Genomic DNA, 19,609 nt, shown 5'->3' on the forward strand with positions numbered 1-19,609 from the left:
ATAATTTGGTGGTATAATGAGTACACACCAAGTGCTAAGTGTAAGATGAACTGAACACAAGCATGCTGACCCATATAGCATCACTCACAAAATGACACCGGTCATCTTTATTTACTCATATTGCCATAATGCCATTCATTACAAGTGTGTAGATTCATAATAAATAAGCACCTTCAAATCTTAATCAAAGACTATAAATATTGAACCTAAGTTTACGTTTGAGGAGAAAATAAACATTTCAACTGCTGTCAATTGACAGGGGCGACCACAATAGACACTTGTCTTAATCAGTCCAAGTCTTTCAAAACAAAACCTTGTAAACGTAAGCATCGGAACAGCATATGAAAGGGGTCATCAGAAAACATTAGTCATATGATTCTGTATAAAATGCAAAAAGAACACAAAAAAATACAGTCACATGGCCTTGAAACTAATACACATGGTCACAATATTTAACACGATTATAGGGGACTTCAGGAACCAGATCATGTTTCGTGTTCAGGCCTCCAGACATGTCTATACAGTAGCAGTAATCATTTGCTGAAAATGGGGATTCTAGCAACAGTTTCACCACATGCAACGCTCACATAAGAATTATCTGGGGGAATGTATATAATTGTTATGCGTTCAAATCTATATCCATGTTTTGATAATTAATTCACACTCAATTTACAGGGCTGGCTTGATCAACAACACATTACATTCACTGAAGTATACAGTACATTCTGTTTCAACATTTTCATTCGATGAACTATTGGCACCTTACTGCAAGTGACTCTGGGGATAGTAGTGATAAATTAAGGTTAAGCAATACATGAACCATTTGGACAAGCACACAACATTTTCTTTTTTTAAATTCTAAAAGTCCCTGAAGGCACAGCCAGGATACCTTTGAATTGTTTCTTTGAGGGCAGTGGTCAGCTTCATGTGCCCCAAACCGTCATGGCGGCTTCAACACTGGACCGTAAGCAAGAGTATTTGGTATTGTTGTATTTGCACATTGTGTACTGTAGGAGGCAGCATATGATTAACAAAGCAGTGATTATTGTACAGTCATAATGATAGTAGTTGACCCCTTTTGTTTTACATTAAAGGTATACTGACAGAGTTGACCAGAGTCAACCAAGGACCAAGGCTTTGTCACCAGATAGATACTCATGGTAGTCATAGGCACACTTAGAGGCCTGAGGAAATATAGAGATGCAGCTGCCTGCGTTGGACAACATACAGTATTATTAATTGAGTCGATGTAGTTCTTAGTCTCCCTTGCCAGACTCATGGCACTCGGCTGTGGGGAGAGACTATAGGAGTCTATGACCAGGGCTATTAAATGTTGCTAGTCCTTGCTCCCAGAGTCAGGTCTCCCAGAGTGGAGAAGAAGTCCTCCATTTCCCTCTCCAGGAGCCGGTTCCTGTTCTCTGCGTCGTGACGGCCTCGGTCTGAGTTGCGGAGCTTGATCTCCAGCATGCGCTGCTTCTTCCTCTCCTGCTCCATCTGCTGCCCCAGACGCTCCATCTGAGCGCACAGAGCAGCACTCGACTCCTCCAGCCTGCAGGGGGTACATACGTAGGTTGATTTACACAACTGTAGAGCCGGCACTACTCAATACCTGCAAGTAACCTGAGTAAGATTGTTGACTGATTTGCAGCCTGCAGACTTACTTTTTGATGATGGTCTCATAGGCCACCTTCTGCTGCCTCAGCTCATCCTTCAGACCCTCCACCAGGCTGGTAAGTGCTTTGGAGCCTCCGTCAAGGTCTTCCGGCGTCAAGATGGACGGCACCAACATATTGGCTATGGTGTTTCCATTGTCACTGCAGCCTGCGCTGCTAACACACAGCTCCATGGCTTCACTACTGTCATGTTCTTGCTCTGAGACCCTATCTCCAACTCTCTCCTCCTCCCGGCCTCCCATCTGGCCCTGGCGCTGGGGTGAGGCTAGCTCCTGCCACTGGCACTCCCCTGGACCCTTCCCGTTACCACAGTTAGGCCATGAGGGCTCGCTGCCTGAGTCAGGTGCGGCGATTTCACAGGAGGAGGTGGACCAAGGCGTGCTGGCTACGCTGGGGACACTGCCCATGCTGGAGGAAGAGGTGACGTTGTCATAGGTGGACAGTCTCTGGGAAGAGCTGGTGGAGTCCCTGACACGCTCCCCCGAGGCGGTGCGCCTGTGGCTCCTCAGAGAGGACAGCCCGTTCATCAGCCAATTTCCACTATAGGACGCGCTGACGTCAGCCGCGCAAACGGCCGGCTTGGCCTGAGGAGGGGGCCGCGGCGTGGAGGAGCCCTTGAAGGAGTACTTCCAGGAGGGAACATTCTTGGTCTGCTTGCTGGGGCTGACCACCGTCTCACCCTTCCCTGAAGGAGCGAGTCTGAGCGGAGGGGCGGTGGCGGCGCAGAGTTTAGCATCCAGAGAAGAGGCGCTGCTGCAGGCGAGGTCCTCGTTGGGGTTGGCGGGACAGCTCTGGAGGTCCTCCTCAGAAATCCAGCCACCGATGCTGTGCTGCTGGAGCTGTTGGCCTTGGAGGGTCACTTCTGGCTGGGGAACAGGGACCTCCAGCTCCCCCCTCCCCGAATACAGACGTTTATGCTCACTGATCAGTACGGTCATGAGGCTCTGGACTAGGGAGGTCCCTTTACAGGAAACAATAAAAAGGTATAAGGAACCATACTGTACAATGCTGTTCTACTTTGGATTTGTATATGTTTTGTGAACTGGACATAGAGTAGATGAGTCATGAATAGATAGCATGCAATAGTACCCTACTTTCCATAAGCTAATGTACCGTATCTTCTCTGCATCATACTTCCCAGCCATTTGAATTAAAAAATATCAGGAAAGACTCAGATGATTAATACAGTGCCTAATAATATCGGTATGATATAAAATGAATGAGAGTTCGTTCATACCTTCCATAATTACCACTGGGTCCTCCATTTTGGGCCGGAGGATATTTGGTCCAAATACAGTGGCCAGGTTCTGTACACTCATCTTGTTTTTGATTGCGTGAGACTGGACCTCATCAAGAAACCTTTAAAGAAAGGCAAGGCACGGCGGGACAGAATTAGAAAGATATGAAAATGTGACTGTGATAAAATGAGATAATTGTGATCTTCTACGGACGGGAGTTTGATGTTTGTGGACGTACTTGCATATGTACTTCAGGAGATTGTAGTTGGCTGGAGGAAGATTGCTCACTTGCTTCCCCAGCTCTTGTACACCCTAAGAAGATAAGATGAGAACCTGAGAATGACATACAGTATCACAACAGCTTTTGTTTCTTCACAAAGACATAATGTACTTGAACACTGGTTTTTATCCAATGACAGAGCAGTTTGTCTCGTTGGCTTCAGTCATAGTGTGAGTACTAACATGACAAGGACTAGTGTAGAGAAGTGTTTCTTACCACCTCCGCGTCTTTGGCCAGCTGCTGAGCACAGGCGAGGAAGTCCTCATACTTGGAGAAAGGGACCACAGGCTCAGGCAGTTCACGGAGGTAGAGCTTCAGCAGGGACGCCACTGTGTGGACGTCAGTGTTACTGCAACGGGGCACGAAAGAGTTATCTAAAGTTGCCTACTAACTGTGAATCACAATATCCAAATGCTAAAGGCCTAGTGGCCTACGGTATTGTAGTGGAAGGATTTAAAGGTAGGCTATACAGTATGTAGGCGTACAGTGTATACACTATCACAGCTATTGTGAATAATTGACCACCACTACCTCTACCACCACTTCTACTTCCAGCTAAACAAATCAGCATTTATTTTCTATTCAATAACAGGGAATGTAGATGACCTTTCATCTACCTGTCAAATAAAGGCTTATCCCCACAGTCAAAGGCTTCCTGTAGATCCTTTACCAGGTTAGCCTGCCCTGGCATCCGAAAAAGACCCTCCTCATCCAGACCTCGTTCCCTTATGAAGTCCACACACTGCTCCACCAGAAGAGGTGCCAGGCGATGGCCAAACTTCTTTTCATACTGGACTGTGTCCTCTAAACTCTGGCCAAATATCCCTGCAGGCAAGAAAAACGTATTGCATACTGTATTTCAGTATTAAATAATGGTTGTCATTCATTACCATAATAAAATGCCAAACCAATGGAAAGTTATGTTCAGGAATACCAATATGCAGCATCTCAACATTCAGCAGTTGGATGAACAAGTAAACACAAAATGCAAATCAAAATATAGCTGCCAGCAGCAATGAATGGGGTTCACAGGATGACAGAAAGGAGATCAGTTGGGTAACAAAGCAAGCACTCTATCATGTGGGAACTATGTTCCTTTATGTGCAATAAGTGAAAGCATTACCATGTTTATCTCTCAAAACCACAAAGATGACGCAAGTGAAGTTTAGTCGAGTGCTGTATCTTTGAATTCAGCAGGTAATCCTTCTTAATGTCATTACTTAATTTATTGAGTTTATAAACCAATTCTGGGGTTAATTTGACTAATGGTTTATCTTAAGATTTGGGAAATGTTTACAACGTTCAACCTTTCAACTTTCAAAATGTTGTATCAAGACTGCCCAAATATGCCTAATTTGTTTATTAATAACTTTTCATGTTCAAAACTGTGTACTCTCCTCAAACAATAGCATGGTATTCTTTCACTGTAATAGCTACTGTAAATTGGACAGTGCAGTTAGATTAAAAAGAATTTACGCTTTCTGCCAATATCAGATATGTCTATGTCCTAGTAAATTTTCTTGTTACTTACTACCTCATGCTAATCGCATTAGCCTAGGTTAGCTCAACAGTCCCCTGGAAGGGACACCAATCCCGAAGAAGATTTATTAAGTATCGACACATAGCGAATCGAAGGACTTGGAGGTTCATTTCAAAAACTCTAGTCTACGCTCATCTTCGTGGAGGAATTGAGGTACTTGGCATGGGCCAATATGAAAAATGTCCATAGGTCCAATGTCCAATGTCCATACGTAATCTTGTTGTTATCAACAAATTATTGTATATCCTCTCAATGTATGCCCTCTTGACATTAAAATTAGATACGGGCTAAAGAAGTTCTCTTCATCATTGCATGCTCCTTCCAAAATGTAATATATGTAGCAAGTAGCCTACTGACTACACCAGAGGTTGGTGGCACCTTAATTGGGCAGGACGGGCTCGTGGTAAAGGCTGGAGCGGAATCCGTGGAAAGGTATAAATACATCAAACACATGGTTGGATGCCATTCCATTCGCTCAGCCGTTCCAGACGTTATTGTGAGCTGTCCTTCCGTAAGCAGCCTTCACTGACTGACTACAATAGTGTGCCTGCCTTCCAGTTCCAGTGTCGGATGGGTTTAAAGTTACGGCTACACTCTAAAAACAAAAGGTTCCTGGAGATTCCTTTAGGGGTTCTTCAAATTGAAACTGTGGGGGAACCCCTATAAGTTCTTCAAAGAAACCCTTTTAATGGATCCTCAAAGAACCTTTGGGGTTAATTTTTGAGCTACCCCCCTCCCAAGTTATTATGAATAATAGTAATACGCATAAAAATTACATCAATAACACAATATTTTAGTTCTCAGTGTTTATTATGATTTTAGTGGCAAAGCAGAATTTAAAAATCCAAATATGAGGTAAACTCCCAGCAGAACCCCAAGTCCAATGGGTATATGCTCTGGCGTGTTGATGTTCTGCGTATCCACAGGCAGAATAATTTAGCAGTGCAAAATTTTGCCGGCCATTTTCAATGCCAAGAACCCTAAGGTTCTTCAAAAAACATAGAGGATCTTAGAACAACCCTCATATTTAGAATGTATGATATGAAAGCATGGATGTCAGTTAGACATGCTGTGATCCTCCTATTTAGAACATCCTCTGTGTGACGTAATATCTGGATATCCAGCTGCCTTCACACACACTAGCCAAGTGCTTTGAGAGGCTGGTTATTGCACACATCAACTCCATCATCCCAGAAACCCTAGACCCACTCCAATTTGCATACCGCCCCAACAGATCCATAGACGACGCAATCTGAATTGCACTCCGCATTTCCCTCACACAACTAGATAAGAGGAACAACTATGTGAGAATGCTGTTCATTGACTAAAGCTCAGCGTTCAACACCATTGTCCCCTCCATGCGGCTTGGGGCTGCAGTGTGGCTGCAGTGGATCGGGTTGAAGCTTCAAGTTCCTCGGTGTCCAAAGGACTTAAAATGGTACACACACACGCGCACAGTCGAGGAGAAGGCGCAACAACGCCTCTTCCCCTCAGGAGGTCGAAAAAGATTTGGCATGGGCCCTCAAATCCTCAAAAAGTTCTACAGCTGTACCATTGAGAGTATCTTGACTGGCTGCATCACTGCTTGGTATGGCAATAGCACCACCCTCGATTGCATGGCGCTACAGAAAGGGTGTGGACAGCACAGTATATCACTGGGGCTGAGCTCCTTGCCATCCAGGACCTCTATATCAGGCGATATGAAAGGAAGGCACGTAAAATCATTTAAGACTCCAGCCACGCAAGCCATAGACTGTTCTCTCTGCTTCTGCATGACAAGCGGTACCGGTGGATCAAGTCTGACACCAACAGGATCCTGAACAGCTTCTATCCCCAGGACTGCTAAATAGCTAACTAAATAGCTAACAAAATGGCTACACGGACTATCTGAGTAGACCGTTGTGTTTTATTTAATGAAAAATGTTGCACTGTCTCTATGCACACTCACAGGACCCTACACACTCACGTACACTGACACTCCAACACACACACAAACACTCACTCCATAATTTGCTCACACACACATAATATTACATTTATACTACATTTATAGTACATTTATACTGACTCTACACACACCCACTCAATCATCATATACGCTGCTACTACGTTGCTTATCATATATTCTGATACCTAGTCACCTTACCTCTTTACATGTCTACCTCTACATGTCTACCTCTATCACTCCAGTATCCCTGCACATTGTAAATATGGTACTGAAACCGACCCTGTATATAGTATGCTTACTTACTTTCACGTGCTCTTCTTATTTCCTTATTTTTATTTATTGTGTGTTTTTGTTCTACCTTATTGCTATTTGTAGTATTACATTGTTATTGATTACTGCATTGTTGGGTTTAGAGCTTGCCAGGAAGACATTTAACTGTACTTGTGCATGTGACATTAAAACTTGAAACTTCTGCATACACGTCAAGTACAGTAGACTAGCCTTTCAGTGCAATGTTTCGAAACTGAACAGAGTGTAATGACACACTAGTCAGGAAATAAAGACTCTGAAAGGACTCGTTAGTCTGTTCTGAACATACTGTACGCCATGCAATGATTTTCTGTCTGTCAAACCTTCTGACCCCCTACAGCACATGTCAAAAATGTTTGAGTGACATAAAGAGAATAATGAGAGCCTTGACCAGAATATCCTTTCACTGAGCATTAGATCAGTTTTGTAAATAATTGCATCTAGTAATATGTCTGGGCGAAGCGGTTTTCCTTCTAGCCCTGGTAAAACCAGACTGAACACATAGCAAAATCACTTTGAATGCCAGCCTAGTTTACCTCCTCCAAAGGGTGCCCAGATGACCCGTCGTATGGCCTTGACCCAGTCATCCATGTCACTCTGGGAGTTGGCCAAGAGCAGAAAGGCCTCATGACTGAGAGCAGCGCGGTCCTTTTCTCCTCCTGTACCACCTGAGAGAGAGAACGAGAGAGAGAGAGAGAACGAGAGAGAGAGAGAGAGAGAGATGAGTCGAATGCATCTTTGAAAGTTAATAGGTTGGCAGACTAATCTGGGGGGAAAGTGGACTGAGGTTAATGAAAGGTTGATGAGTCCAGCTACTTCAATGTCCTTTCATGTTTTTTTTCATACCACAGCTCCACATCGGGAGATGTCCTTTAAGATGTCCTTTAAGAGCCCCATCCCTGTACAAGGCTACAATATAAGATATTGTGCACGGACAAGAAATCCAATCAGGTAGGCCCGACTCCTCAAAGATCAAGCTGTCTAAATAAAAAATTGGATTTTCAGCCAACAAGTTAGCCATCAACTACCCTCATATCAGACCTCTTGGTGAATAAAGTTGTAACCGGCACTATTACCACTAGATGGTGTAGTTGTTTTGTTTAGAATACAGTTACAGCTACATCAAAGATAGTACACCATGAAGATAGGCGAAAACTGTAGAAACATGCCATTGAGTGTAACGGTCGCCCCGAAGCCAAACAGCACATGTGCAGGCGGTCAAATCAAAGGCACTCCTTCGACATAAAGTTGTTTTTGACGAAAATGAAAACGTGTCAGTCTGTCACTACCACGAGGTTGGAGTAATAACATGTTCAACTACTAAAGAGACGGGCTCATATCTCGGTTGTGCCTTTAGATTTCGGGAAAATGAACAACCAAGGAAGAATGTCACTTCTCTCATTGACTTCTCAAACTCAAAACCCTGGCCTGGTCTGTTTGGTCTGCTTCGCGAGCGTTCCCAGAAAGCCTAGCGATATTGCGCCTCTGGGTTTAGAAACTCTGTGGATACATAACAGACCGACCGAACAACCAAATGTAGACTACATGTCTCAATTGATTGACCCTATAGGATCTGGCAACACAATGAATGTCTACCATTTATCAGATATAGTAGCACACATGTAGAGAACAGGTCACATTTAAGTGATTCATCAGATATCATTCTTCAGATGTGATTTTACTGGGGTCCAGTAATCCATGTAATGATATCTCTCGCCATGTTAGGACATGCCATTTAGCTTTGGGAAGGTAAACCAAATATAAACAGTGGTGCCATAAAGCTAAGTGCCTTTGTCACCCAGCTCAGCAAACTCACACCACTGTGATTATCACTTAGCAGCCCAGTCACATTGACTGCTTTGGGCTCTGTGTACTCATGTGACCCTTAGATACAGGTTTGCAGTCTATAGTCCAGGCTGAAATGCTTTAGTCATTACTTTTATCATTATTACCATATGCAGTCATTGTATTCAGTCAGTACTTCATATACCTAATATTATGTCGATAGAGTAGATATAATTCCTGTCTATGCATTCCTAGCATATTACTACTGTATATTCTCGGAATCAGTTGAAACCTCCCTATGCGAGTACAAAATAATGCTGAGAATTCTATTGCCTTCATAAAATATTAAATGATGATGTTATCATTTGACTGGTGGAATATTGGCTCTGTCAAGATATACTGTATTTCCCACTTGTCTTCTGCTTCAAAACATCTTACTCATATACCAGACACGCAGAAAGCAATACCGCTTAGCTGCTGCCGTCTGATATGAACTTGAAAACAAACAAAAAAAGACTAAAGGGACTCCCATTGTAGGAGAGAATCATATCATTCACAAAAAAATAACACCTTCTACTATCTTGTACCAAACATCTATATTGGATACTTTTGGTTCCAAACATAGCACTTTCCATTAACTTGAAAGATGAACGTGTTAATATTGTTACAGCTTCAAAAGCACTTGTTCAAAAAGCTGTTCCTTTATGTGGTCTGATAGGAAAGACAAAGCTCTTCAGTCCTAGTTCCTGTCATCAATAACAGTGTAAACCAGATGGATGCCTTCCCACCAGGTCACCCACATAAGTGATCTATCCAGCCACCGGAAAAGAGAGAAATCAAGCGAGTGATAAAGATGCCCCGCTGACGCAGACATAAAGGAGCCTGAACACAGTCAATGCTTCCTCTTCCAGCCCACTGCCAGCAGACTGTAAGAAAATAGTCTCACTCCTACTGAGCACATAAAAGGGCTGATATTTTGATTAGGACTCTTCATGTTCCACAGAAAACTGCAGTGAAGGTCATTCTTGGTGATAGTGATTCCCTCTGGTCGGTAAATGTCAGACTGCCCACTGTGCTTGTGGATGGATGGATCCTTAGTGGAAGGGATGGGAGATAAGGGATGAGTTTTACTGTGAAAAATAGGTTTCTTCTTACCTGGGTGCCGTGGTATAAAGTACATACGTAAAAATACTTTGAAGTACTACTTAAGTATTTTTGGGGGGTATCTGTACTTTACTTTAATATTTATGTTTTAGTTTTACTCCATTACATTCCTAAAGAAAATATGTACTTTGTACTCCATTACATTTTCCCTGACACCCAAAAGTACTAGTTACATTTAGAATGCTCAGGCAGGACAGCACACCTCCACCACACCTATCAATATAACGCATTGTCATCAGTGGAGGCTGCTGCGGAGAGGACGGTTTCCATGTGGTTGATACCATACAATTGACTCCATTCCAGCCATTATTATGAGCCGTCCTCTCCTCAGCAGCCTCCACTGGTTGTCATCCCTACCGTGTCTGATCTGGCGGATACACTAAACACAAATACGGAATTTGTAAATGATGTCTGTGTTGGAATGAGCCCCTGCAGTATGACAATTGAGTGCTTTTTACATCACTGTACTTAAGTACATTTCAAAACAGATCATTTAGACTTTTGCTCAAGTAGTATTTCACCGGGTGACTTTCTCTTTTACTTGAGTCATTTTCTACTAAGGTATCTATTTTACTCAAGTATGACAATTGAGTTCTTGCTCCACCACTGACTGTGTGAACATAGTTGACTGACTGGGAGGTGCGGACACCTGCAGTTAGTGATAAGCAGCGGTGTTGTGTGTCTCTGTGTGTGTGGCCACTGTCAGTGTGAATAATGGTCCAGATGATTGTTTTGAGGATTGGGAATTGATTAACTCCTGCTGACCTTTGTGCCGGAGGGTTTAGGAAGTGCAGCACACGTGTTGTGTATAATGTTTCCCAAATAGCTGTGTGTAGGGTCACCATGGAGAGGGAACATCATGATAATTCTGGCATATACTACGTTTCTTTTTCTAATTTATTATAGTATGTACATTTTGTGATAAAACATGTGCTCTGGAGCAGCTATGATTGGTTGTAGAACATGCCCTATATTGTTTTCTACCAACCTTTGTTGGATAACCAGAAAAGCTTGCCCTTCAAATGAAAGAAAGGACTTCAGAAAACCTGAATGCAGTACGTCATACAACAACAGAACACCACGACCAACAAAATAAAACCCTTTTTTTGAGCCACTCTAGCTCCCCTACAAAGTAAACCTTTGTTGTGGTATGGCATACTGCATTATGGACAAAACAAGTGAAATCCACAACAGAGAGATGGACATCATTAGCCCATAGCTGTTCAATATAAATACAGTACATTACATGTACTCAAATGACATTAATTGACATTTACAATATAACTCTAAAAAGGTAGCTAGCTTTACCTTGCAGGTGTTCCTGTTTGAGCCTGGTGGGCTTACAGCAGGCCAGCCCCATTCCCATGATTCACTGAGGGGAGCTGGCAGTGCTACAGCTGGGGCATGAATAGGGTACGTGCTGCCCTCCTGGAGGTTGTGTATCCTTATCCACACGCAGGTACTACTGGGCAGGCGGTGCCAGTGAGGCATGCTCAATGCCAGGAAAAACAAGCCCCGAAAAACAAGTCCCACTTCTTCCTGTTCTTCATGTATAGATTCTCTCATTCACTAACATGGGCAGCAGTAGTTATCTCTATCCCCTGGGTTCCCTCGGGAGAGGCAGATACCAGAGGAGGAGTGTACGCTAATCTCTCCTTGTGTGCCCTGGCCTTGCTCTCCCTCTCTCTCCCTGGCAGTGTGCTGTGTGTGGAGTGATTAGATGGGCTCCTCTCCCCTTCCTTACCAAACAAACCTCCCCAGTCCACACACACACTCTCTGGAAAACGCACAGACGTTGCGAGTCAATTGGGAAGCCTCTGATTGGCCAGATTTGTCATGGTGATCTGTAGTACACTCATAGAAAAGAAGGGTTCCAAAAGGGTTATTCGGCTGTCCCCATAGGATAACCATTTTTGGTTCCAGGTAGAACTCTTTTGAGTTCTACATGGAACCCATTATGGTTCTACCTGGAACCAGAAAGGGTTCTTCAAAGAGTTATCCTATGGGGGCAGCCAAAGAACCCTTTTAGGTTGTAGATAGCACCTTTCTTTCTAATAGTGTATGAGTCTAAACTGCAATGACCAGTATAGGGACAAAGTGGAGTCGCAATTCAACGGCTCAGACACGAGACGTATGTGGCAGGGTCTACAAGCAATTGCGGACTACAAAAAGAAAACTAGCCACGTCACGTACACCGACGTCTTGCTTCCAGACAAACTAAACACCTTCTTTGCCCACTTTGAGGATAATACAGTGCCACCGACGTGGCCCACTACCAAGGACTGCGGGCCCTCCCTCTCCTGCTCCGTGGCTGACGTGAGTAAGTCAATTAAATGTGTTAACCCTCACAAGGCTGCTGGCCCAGACGGCATCCTCAGAGCATGCGCAGAGCAGCTGGCTGGTGTGTTTACGGACATATTCAATCGCTCCCTATCCCAGTCTGCTGTCCCCACATGCTTCAAGATGGCCACCATTGTTCCTGTACCCAAGAAGGCAAAGATAACTGAACGAAATGACTATTCTGTCATCATGAAGTGCTTTGAGAGACAAGTCAAGGATCAAATCACCTCCACCTTACCTGCCACACTAGACCCACGTCGGTTTGCATACCACCCCAACAGGTCCACAGACGATGCATTCGCCATCACACTGCACTCTGCCCTATCCCATCTGGACGAGGAATACCTATGTAAGAAAGCTGTTCATTGACTACAGCTAAAATAATCTTTACATATCTTACATTACTCATCTCATATGTATATACTGTACCTTATACCATCTGTTGCATCTTGCCTATGCCGCTCGGCCATCACTCATCCATATATTTATATGTACATATTCTTATTCCATCCCTTTAGATGTGTGTGTATTAGGTAGTTGTTGTGGAATTGTTAGATTACTTGTTAGATATTACTGCACTTTCGGAACTAGTAGCATCAAGCATTTCGCTACACTTGCATTAACATCTGCTAACCATGTGTATGTGACCAATAACATTTGATTTGATTTGATCGTTGTAATCATGTTGTTGGATCACACTGCTGTTGGCTAGCTTGTCCTACTAACCCATTTTTACAGTAGGCCTTGGGGTTTTCCCTTCACTTCAAGTGACCAGAAAGAGTGATATGTGTAGGTTTGTTGCTAGCCTAAGGGTCACAGTCACGTCACCACAAGACCCATCTATAGATCCATGGAAATCCTCCATCACAAATTCCAGCATGCTGTCCATAGACTTAAAACCAACAAAACAGCGCCTAGCTACTTCCATTGCTTTCTTTTGCAACACTGTCTGGGGTCATGAAGTGAGCCATTGTTGTAGTTACTGACAGTTTATGCATATCAGGTAAGGGGAGCCCACAATGAAGCTCAGATGAAAGGGAGGCACACGTGAATATTGTTGACTTTTTCAACCTGGCTCACATTACTCAGGTAAACAAGATCACACACTTTTCTACTGCTAGTGCCACAGGGTAATATGCAAATGTCAGAGGGCACTAAGAAAATAGTTTCATACTGTATACAAAGATCGTGTTAGTACCCTCATTCAATGTTCTGAGCCAGCGGGGTGCTCTATAAGCAATGAGCTGACAACTAGCTAATCAGAAGTCGTGCAAGCCTAGAAAGACAGGACCACTGTTCTTTGTCTAAAGCTGTATTCCCTTCTAGCAAACAACTCTTCTTTATAAGGCTGAGCTTTTCTGCAAGGCTTGGACTGGTGCTGGGGGTAGGGGACAGGCTCCAAGTGTGTGTGTGTCTGTGTGTGTGTGTGTGTGTGTGTGTGTGTGTGTGTGTGTGTGTGTGTGTGTGTGTGTGTGTGTGTGTGTGTGTGTGTGTGTGTGTGTGTGTGTGTGTGTGTGTGTGTGTGTGTGTGTTTGCACTGGCTAAACAAGTAGCCTGCAATAATTAATTAGCTGAAATTGTCTTGTTTACCCAGGCTTGTGTGTGTGTGTGTGTGTGTGTGTGTGTGTGTGTGTGTGTGTGTGTGTGTGTGTGTGTGTGTGTGTGTGTGTGTGTGTGTGTGTGTGTGTGTGTGTGTGTGTGTGTGTGTGTGTGTGTGTGTGTGTGTGTGTGTGTGTGTGTCCACCATCCTTTACAGGCTGTTGTTTCCCAGCTGGTTTTATGGCTAGAGACCAACACAAAAGGAAGCTTAGCCTTGAGTAACCCCTTAAGCACAGAGTGCATTTATAAACCACAGATTATAATACCTGTTTCCTTTCTCTGATAGGCTTTCAGTAATAGCCACATAGCTACTTCAGTTTAAAGGATATTGAAAAGGGTTGTTGGATTTGGCTACGTTTTGGTTCATTGCTTTCTTGCTCCCAAGGATATTAGAGGGAAAAGAAGCAGGATATTATACCTTTAAAATGTGTGAGGGCTCCCTAACCAGTTTAATTGTAGCCTTGGATATGAGGATATAAGAGGTGCTATCAGATAGACATCCTGTATGACCAAATGAACCTATCACCGTAGATGTTCCTGAGGAAATGAGTGGAGATGTATCATGTATCAATGCATCATATCTTGCCAAATTCTGGAGGGGGAAAAAATCAAGCTAGGCATATTTGTACCCTTGATGAGTTAGTGTCAATTTGCAGGGGCCTTCGCTTCTCTTTCATTTGGACAGTGCAAGGACCTTTAAAGTGTCCACATCAAACACAACCTGCAAGGACGTTTATTGGCAGAGGTCATGCATGGAGAGAGTCAGTGAACTGAGACCGAGGAACACCCTAGTGCCTAGCCTTGCTCTGAAATATGGCTGCACGATACGGGCCCAAAAATCAAATAGCATTTTTTTAAACAAATATTGTGATTGCGATTTCACCTGCGATATAGATCTAAACACTTGGGCAAACTGTTGGAATCATAGAAATAGAATGATTAAATAAAAAACGAAGTGGAAAGCAGCATTTTTCTTGTTTGTTACAATCTCTTGACTGCATTTGACTTAATAGAACCGCATGCAAACTTATAGTGGATCTAACAGCTAGGACGATGAACTGCACCACTTGAGTAACAGGGGGCGGGGTTTAGTGTGTGTAGGAAACAGCCATAAGAGGGAAAAACAACTAAGTAAACTATAAAAGTGGATGTCAATGAGTCAATGTTGCAATTTCGATGTGAATTAGAATAATTGCGCAGCCCTACTCTGAAAGGATGACGTGATGTGGTAACAGAAGACAAAAGACGCTCAGAGGGATTTCTCACAAGTGCTAGGAGAATTATACAGACAGTAACCTCAGAGGTCATGGGCTCTCTAACACCCTAGATGGCACAGTCAAAAGCCAAATTGCCCAATGAATTGCAGGCACTGCTCTTTGCCGAAACCCGATTCTGAAATGGATAGTATGAATGAGGACAGGACCATCCATATGGAGACATTTTGGGTGATGTGGGTGAATGTGGTGGTCCCTCTTGACCTATTGTAAGAAGTACACAAAAAGCTTCCCCGCGCCTCTGTTGAAGCCTTACAGTAACATTTGTTTACCACGATCCCTTGTTTCCTAACCCCATTACCAGAGTGGATCATTATCGTAATGCCAGAGTCAATCTGAGCACTCAGTGGTTGTTTATTTCAAGGCTGAGAAGTGAAAAGCTTTCATTCAAGCTGAGTGAGAGAGAAAGCAAGAGGGAGAAAAAACACCCCGTTTCTCTCAAGGGCCTGAGAATTGAATCTCTTCTAATGAGCATGTAGGGGGCTGAGTTGGGTTTGAGAGTGGGAGACTTCTAAAGTGCACAGCTCCGATTGAAATGCAGTCCCCTTTCCATTATGTTCTTGCTGTCCCACTGTTGAAATGGTCTTCAGAAATGGCCTTGACAGCCTGTGTGCTGCCTGCCTAGCTCATCCACACGTAGCCAGTAAAGGCTGATTGGGGTTACACTGTGCTGCAATATTTACTCGCCATAAATAGAAAACACAGAGACCCACTGGCCCGTCAGCAACAATACACAGTGGGGGGAAAAAATCACAGTGCAAATAACATTTAACTGAGTGATATACAGTAGCTACCTAGTACCGCAGAATTAGGAATTAGAATTGAATACGATCTCTTTGCCTAGCTCACTCTGAGTGACTTTAATTGAAAATGACCATTCGGGCTGTATTGAGCGTGAAGAGTTGACTGCGTAGGGTCTTTCCAGCACACTCGCCCCTAGGCAAAGCTGCGTATTGTCCGTGTACATGTAACAGTATTGCTTCCGTCCCTCTCCTTCGCTCCAACCTGGGCTCAAACCAGGGAACCTCTGAACACTTCGACGACAGTCACACACAGAGCGTCATTACCTATCTCTGCAAAATATGCGGTCCTTGCAGAGCGAGGGAAACAACTAATTCAAGGTCTCGGAGTGAGTGACGTCACCTATTTAAATGCTACTAGTGCGCACCGCTAACAAGCTAGCCCTTTCACACCGGTTACTTTTACATAGATGTCAACCTTAAAAGACTCCTGATAGTCCTGAGAACCAGCTATTGGGGTCAGTATGCCTGGGCAAGATGAGAATATTCTCTTTTCTCTCTTCCCTTTATTAAAATGTCATTCGCCAAGGAGGTGGAATCCATACTGATGCGTCAATGTGTTCTTAGCGATTAGTTCTGATTCTGAAGTCTTGGTTTGGAGATTCTGTCACGAAAGAGATTAACATCCACAGGGATGCAATTCTTAGGGGGTGATATACTGCTGTTTCCATGACATAGACTGACCAGGTGAATCCAGGTGAACGCTATGATCCCCTATTGATTTCACCTGCTAAATTCACTTCAGTCAGTGTAGATGAAGGGGAGGAGACAGATTAACGAAGGATTTTAAGCCTTGAGACAATTGAGACATGGATTGTGTATGTGTGCCATTCAGGGTGTGAATGGGCAAGAAAAAAATATTTCAGTGCCTTTGAACGGGGTATGGTAGTAGGTACCAGGCGCAACGGTTTGAGTGAGTCAAGAATTGCAACACTGCTGGGTTTTTCACACTCAACAGTTTCCCGTGTGTATGAATTATGATCCACCATCCAAAGGACATAGCGCCAACTTTACACAACTGCTGGAAGCATAGAAGTCAACATTGGCCAGCATCCCTGTGGAACGCTTCCGATATCTTGTAGAGTCCATGCTTCGACAAATTGTTCTGAGGGAAAAAGGGGGTGCAACTTAATACTAGGAAGGTGTTCCTAATGTTTTGTACACTCAGTGTAATTGCAGTGTATTGAGTGCAAGCTTATCTACCAGTCAGTATGGCGTCTGTGTCCTGCATCTCCAGTCTCCATTGTGAATCAGCATTGCCCCCTGCTGGCTCAGTGTGGTATTGAGGAAACTGCAATACGCTAAATATCCTCCTCATAAAATCTTGAGCCAGACATGTGCAGTGATGCTTGACTGACAACACATGTATTTTCTGCTAAAGGAGGAGAAGGTTTGGTGTTGATGGATTATCTCACCTGGAACGATTTCAAAAAGATGTCTCCCTGGTTCTTCTGGGTTGGCGGTGAGCTCGTTCACCTGACAGCCCTGCAGAGGTATGCAGCCCTGGAATGAACAGAAGACAGAAGGAAGACAGAATCCATTCAAAACCAAATATTAACAATACCTCAGTGAGATTAAACTCTAATCGGTTAAATCACAAATATTGATCAAATCCTTATGAGAATATTAGGGTAGAAAATAGAAAAATATCTATCTCTTTCATCTCTTTCAGGATGAAGATGTACACATTATTGAATGGAGATCAATAATAATTAAACAACGTAATCAAGGCCTGTTCATTTAGAGACTACTCAGAAGGAAAGCCGGGTCTCATTCTACCAGTCTGGCAGCATCCCTCATCATCCCTCATCAAACAGGATGGGATCTGCCAAACCAGAGATCAAGCTGTCCACAGTAGTTGCCATGGCAACAAATTGGTAGAATGTTGGGGCAGGGCTAGCAGCCCAGCAGAGCTCCCAAGGGTACAATGAGCCTTGAATATGGGGACAAATGACTGAGGAAAATTAAGACGGAACTCAAGATCTGAGATTATTCTCCCTTCAGAAGATGTCTTGTAGCAACCTTTGTGGCTCTAAACACCAAGCCATTCCTTAATGGCCTGCTCTACATGATAAAACATGGCTGTAGATTGCCTACATGCAAATTCCCTTCCTTCAGTTATCATTTCCTTTCATCTCAGTGGGAGACTTTGCTGTGTGAATTGCTTACACAGCCCCCTGCTCCAATTTCTATTGATTAGATGGGAAAAAAGCGGACAGATTGACACTTTCACACACATCCTGGTTACCGCGCAGGGAGGGGCGTGTGTGTGTGTGTGTGTGTGTGTGTGTGTGTGTGTGTGTGTGTGGAGAAATCAATACTGGCTGGATGACTATTGACAGCCTGTGATTAAAAGGTGCCTATCAAACCCTTCAGTCATTCAGCCAGGCCTTAATGTAGAGCTTCTCCAGCCTGAAAGGCCCCGATGGTGTGTGTGTGTGTGTGTGTGTGTGTGTGTGTGTGTGTGTGTGTGTGTGTGTGTGTGTGTGTGTGTGTGTGTGTGTGTGTGTGTGTGTGTGTGTGTGTTGGGGAGACAGGTCTGCATTTAAAAGGGCAGCAGTCAAGTGGGAACGCCTGTGGAAATCAATGGAGGTGCTTGGATATCAGGCCGGGAATGTAAGAAGATGATCACTGAACACTGGAAGCATTGGGCCACCGACTACCGCCTGCTGTCTTTTGTTGGATCACTTCATTACCCTTTCCTGGCTTGATGCTGTGTGGTGGTCCTGAAACAACTGTCTGCCTGATTACTGCACAGCTCTTTCATGACCATGCCAAAACGTCATTACCAAAATTGAGCAACGGTATCAAAACTATGTTTCATCCTGATTTTCCTTCTAGGCAGGGCACGATGACAGTGCTAGCTATCCATGCTAGGTGGTGATATAGACAATTCCTTTGGCCTGTTTTTCTAAGCAACGGATGAAAAACCACAGACAAGTATTATTGGAGAGGATCTGAACCTGCGACAGTAGCTACTATAGCGAAAGTCCCACATTAAACCAAATAAAGGACTTCAGCAAACCTCTGCAATGAACTGAAGAAGAGCTTAGGTGTGAATGTTCAGTACCTGTGGCTTGGTCTCCTCCTCGTCTTTGTAGAAGTAGAGCTGGTCGGAGCGCAGGACAAACCATTTTAGCTGCCAGTTCTTCATGATGCTCCTCTGTTTCTTCAGCCAGCCAGCCTTCAGAGCCCCCTCCTGGAGACTGGGGGAGGATGGGCGGCATGGGCCCCGGGACACATCCCCCATCACCATGCTCTTGGACCGGGCTGGAGAGTCGAGACACACACACATACACACATGAATACAAATACACACATAAGCAGGGAGGGAGACAGGCAGAGAGGGAGACAGGCAGGGAGGGAGACAGGGAGAGAGGGAGACAGACAGAAAGGGAGATAGGCAGGGAGGGAGACAGGCAGGGAGGGAGACAGGCAGAGAGGGAGACAGGCAGAGAGGGAGACAGGCAGAGAGGAAGACAGACAGTGAGGGAGACAGTCATATACACATAGTGTGTGTCAGCTCCAGGGTTGCCATGGTGAGGCAGACACCACACACACCACGTCCTGCCCTGGAGCTGAGGCTGAGGCCCCCCTTCCTCCCCTGGGTAGAGGTGGCTGGAGACCCACCCGGCACAGGAAAGAGAGGAAAGGCCTCA

General features: G+C 44.2%; 1 protein-coding gene across 1 annotated transcript; it reads right to left on the reverse strand.

Moving 5' to 3' along the window:
- Nucleotides 1–85: 85 nt before the first annotated feature.
- Nucleotides 86–19,287, reverse strand: LOC120030105 (rho GTPase-activating protein 22-like). The gene is made up of 9 exons (XM_038975448.1): nt 19,021–19,287; nt 17,366–17,453; nt 7,525–7,656; nt 3,809–4,016; nt 3,408–3,540; nt 3,150–3,223; nt 2,911–3,032; nt 1,662–2,634; nt 86–1,549 (listed from the first exon to the last, which is right to left on the reverse strand). The coding sequence occupies exons 1-9, from the start codon at nt 19,243–19,245 to the stop codon at nt 1,327–1,329; spliced, it is 2,178 nt and encodes a 725-aa protein (XP_038831376.1). The 5' UTR covers nt 19,246–19,287; the 3' UTR covers nt 86–1,326.
- Between the last annotated feature and the right edge of the window lie 322 nt (nt 19,288–19,609).

Source organism: Salvelinus namaycush, chromosome 35, assembly GCF_016432855.1.
Source record: "Salvelinus namaycush isolate Seneca chromosome 35, SaNama_1.0, whole genome shotgun sequence".
Classification (NCBI taxonomy): domain Eukaryota; kingdom Metazoa; phylum Chordata; class Actinopteri; order Salmoniformes; family Salmonidae; genus Salvelinus; species Salvelinus namaycush.

Bases quoted from the DNA above. Each gene is read 5' to 3' on its own strand.
- LOC120030105 (XM_038975448.1), bottom strand. From the start codon at position 19,245: ATGTGTGTGTGTCTCGACTCTCCAGCCCGGTCCAAGAGCATGGTGATG. The intron at 4,017-7,524 runs GTAAACTAGGCT...TCTTGCCTGCAG, and splicing joins CTGGGCACCCTTTGGAGGAG to GGATATTTGGCCAGAGTTTA. The intron at 3,541-3,808 runs GTAGATGAAAGG...GCCCCGTTGCAG, and splicing joins GATAAGCCTTTATTTGACAG to TAACACTGACGTCCACACAG.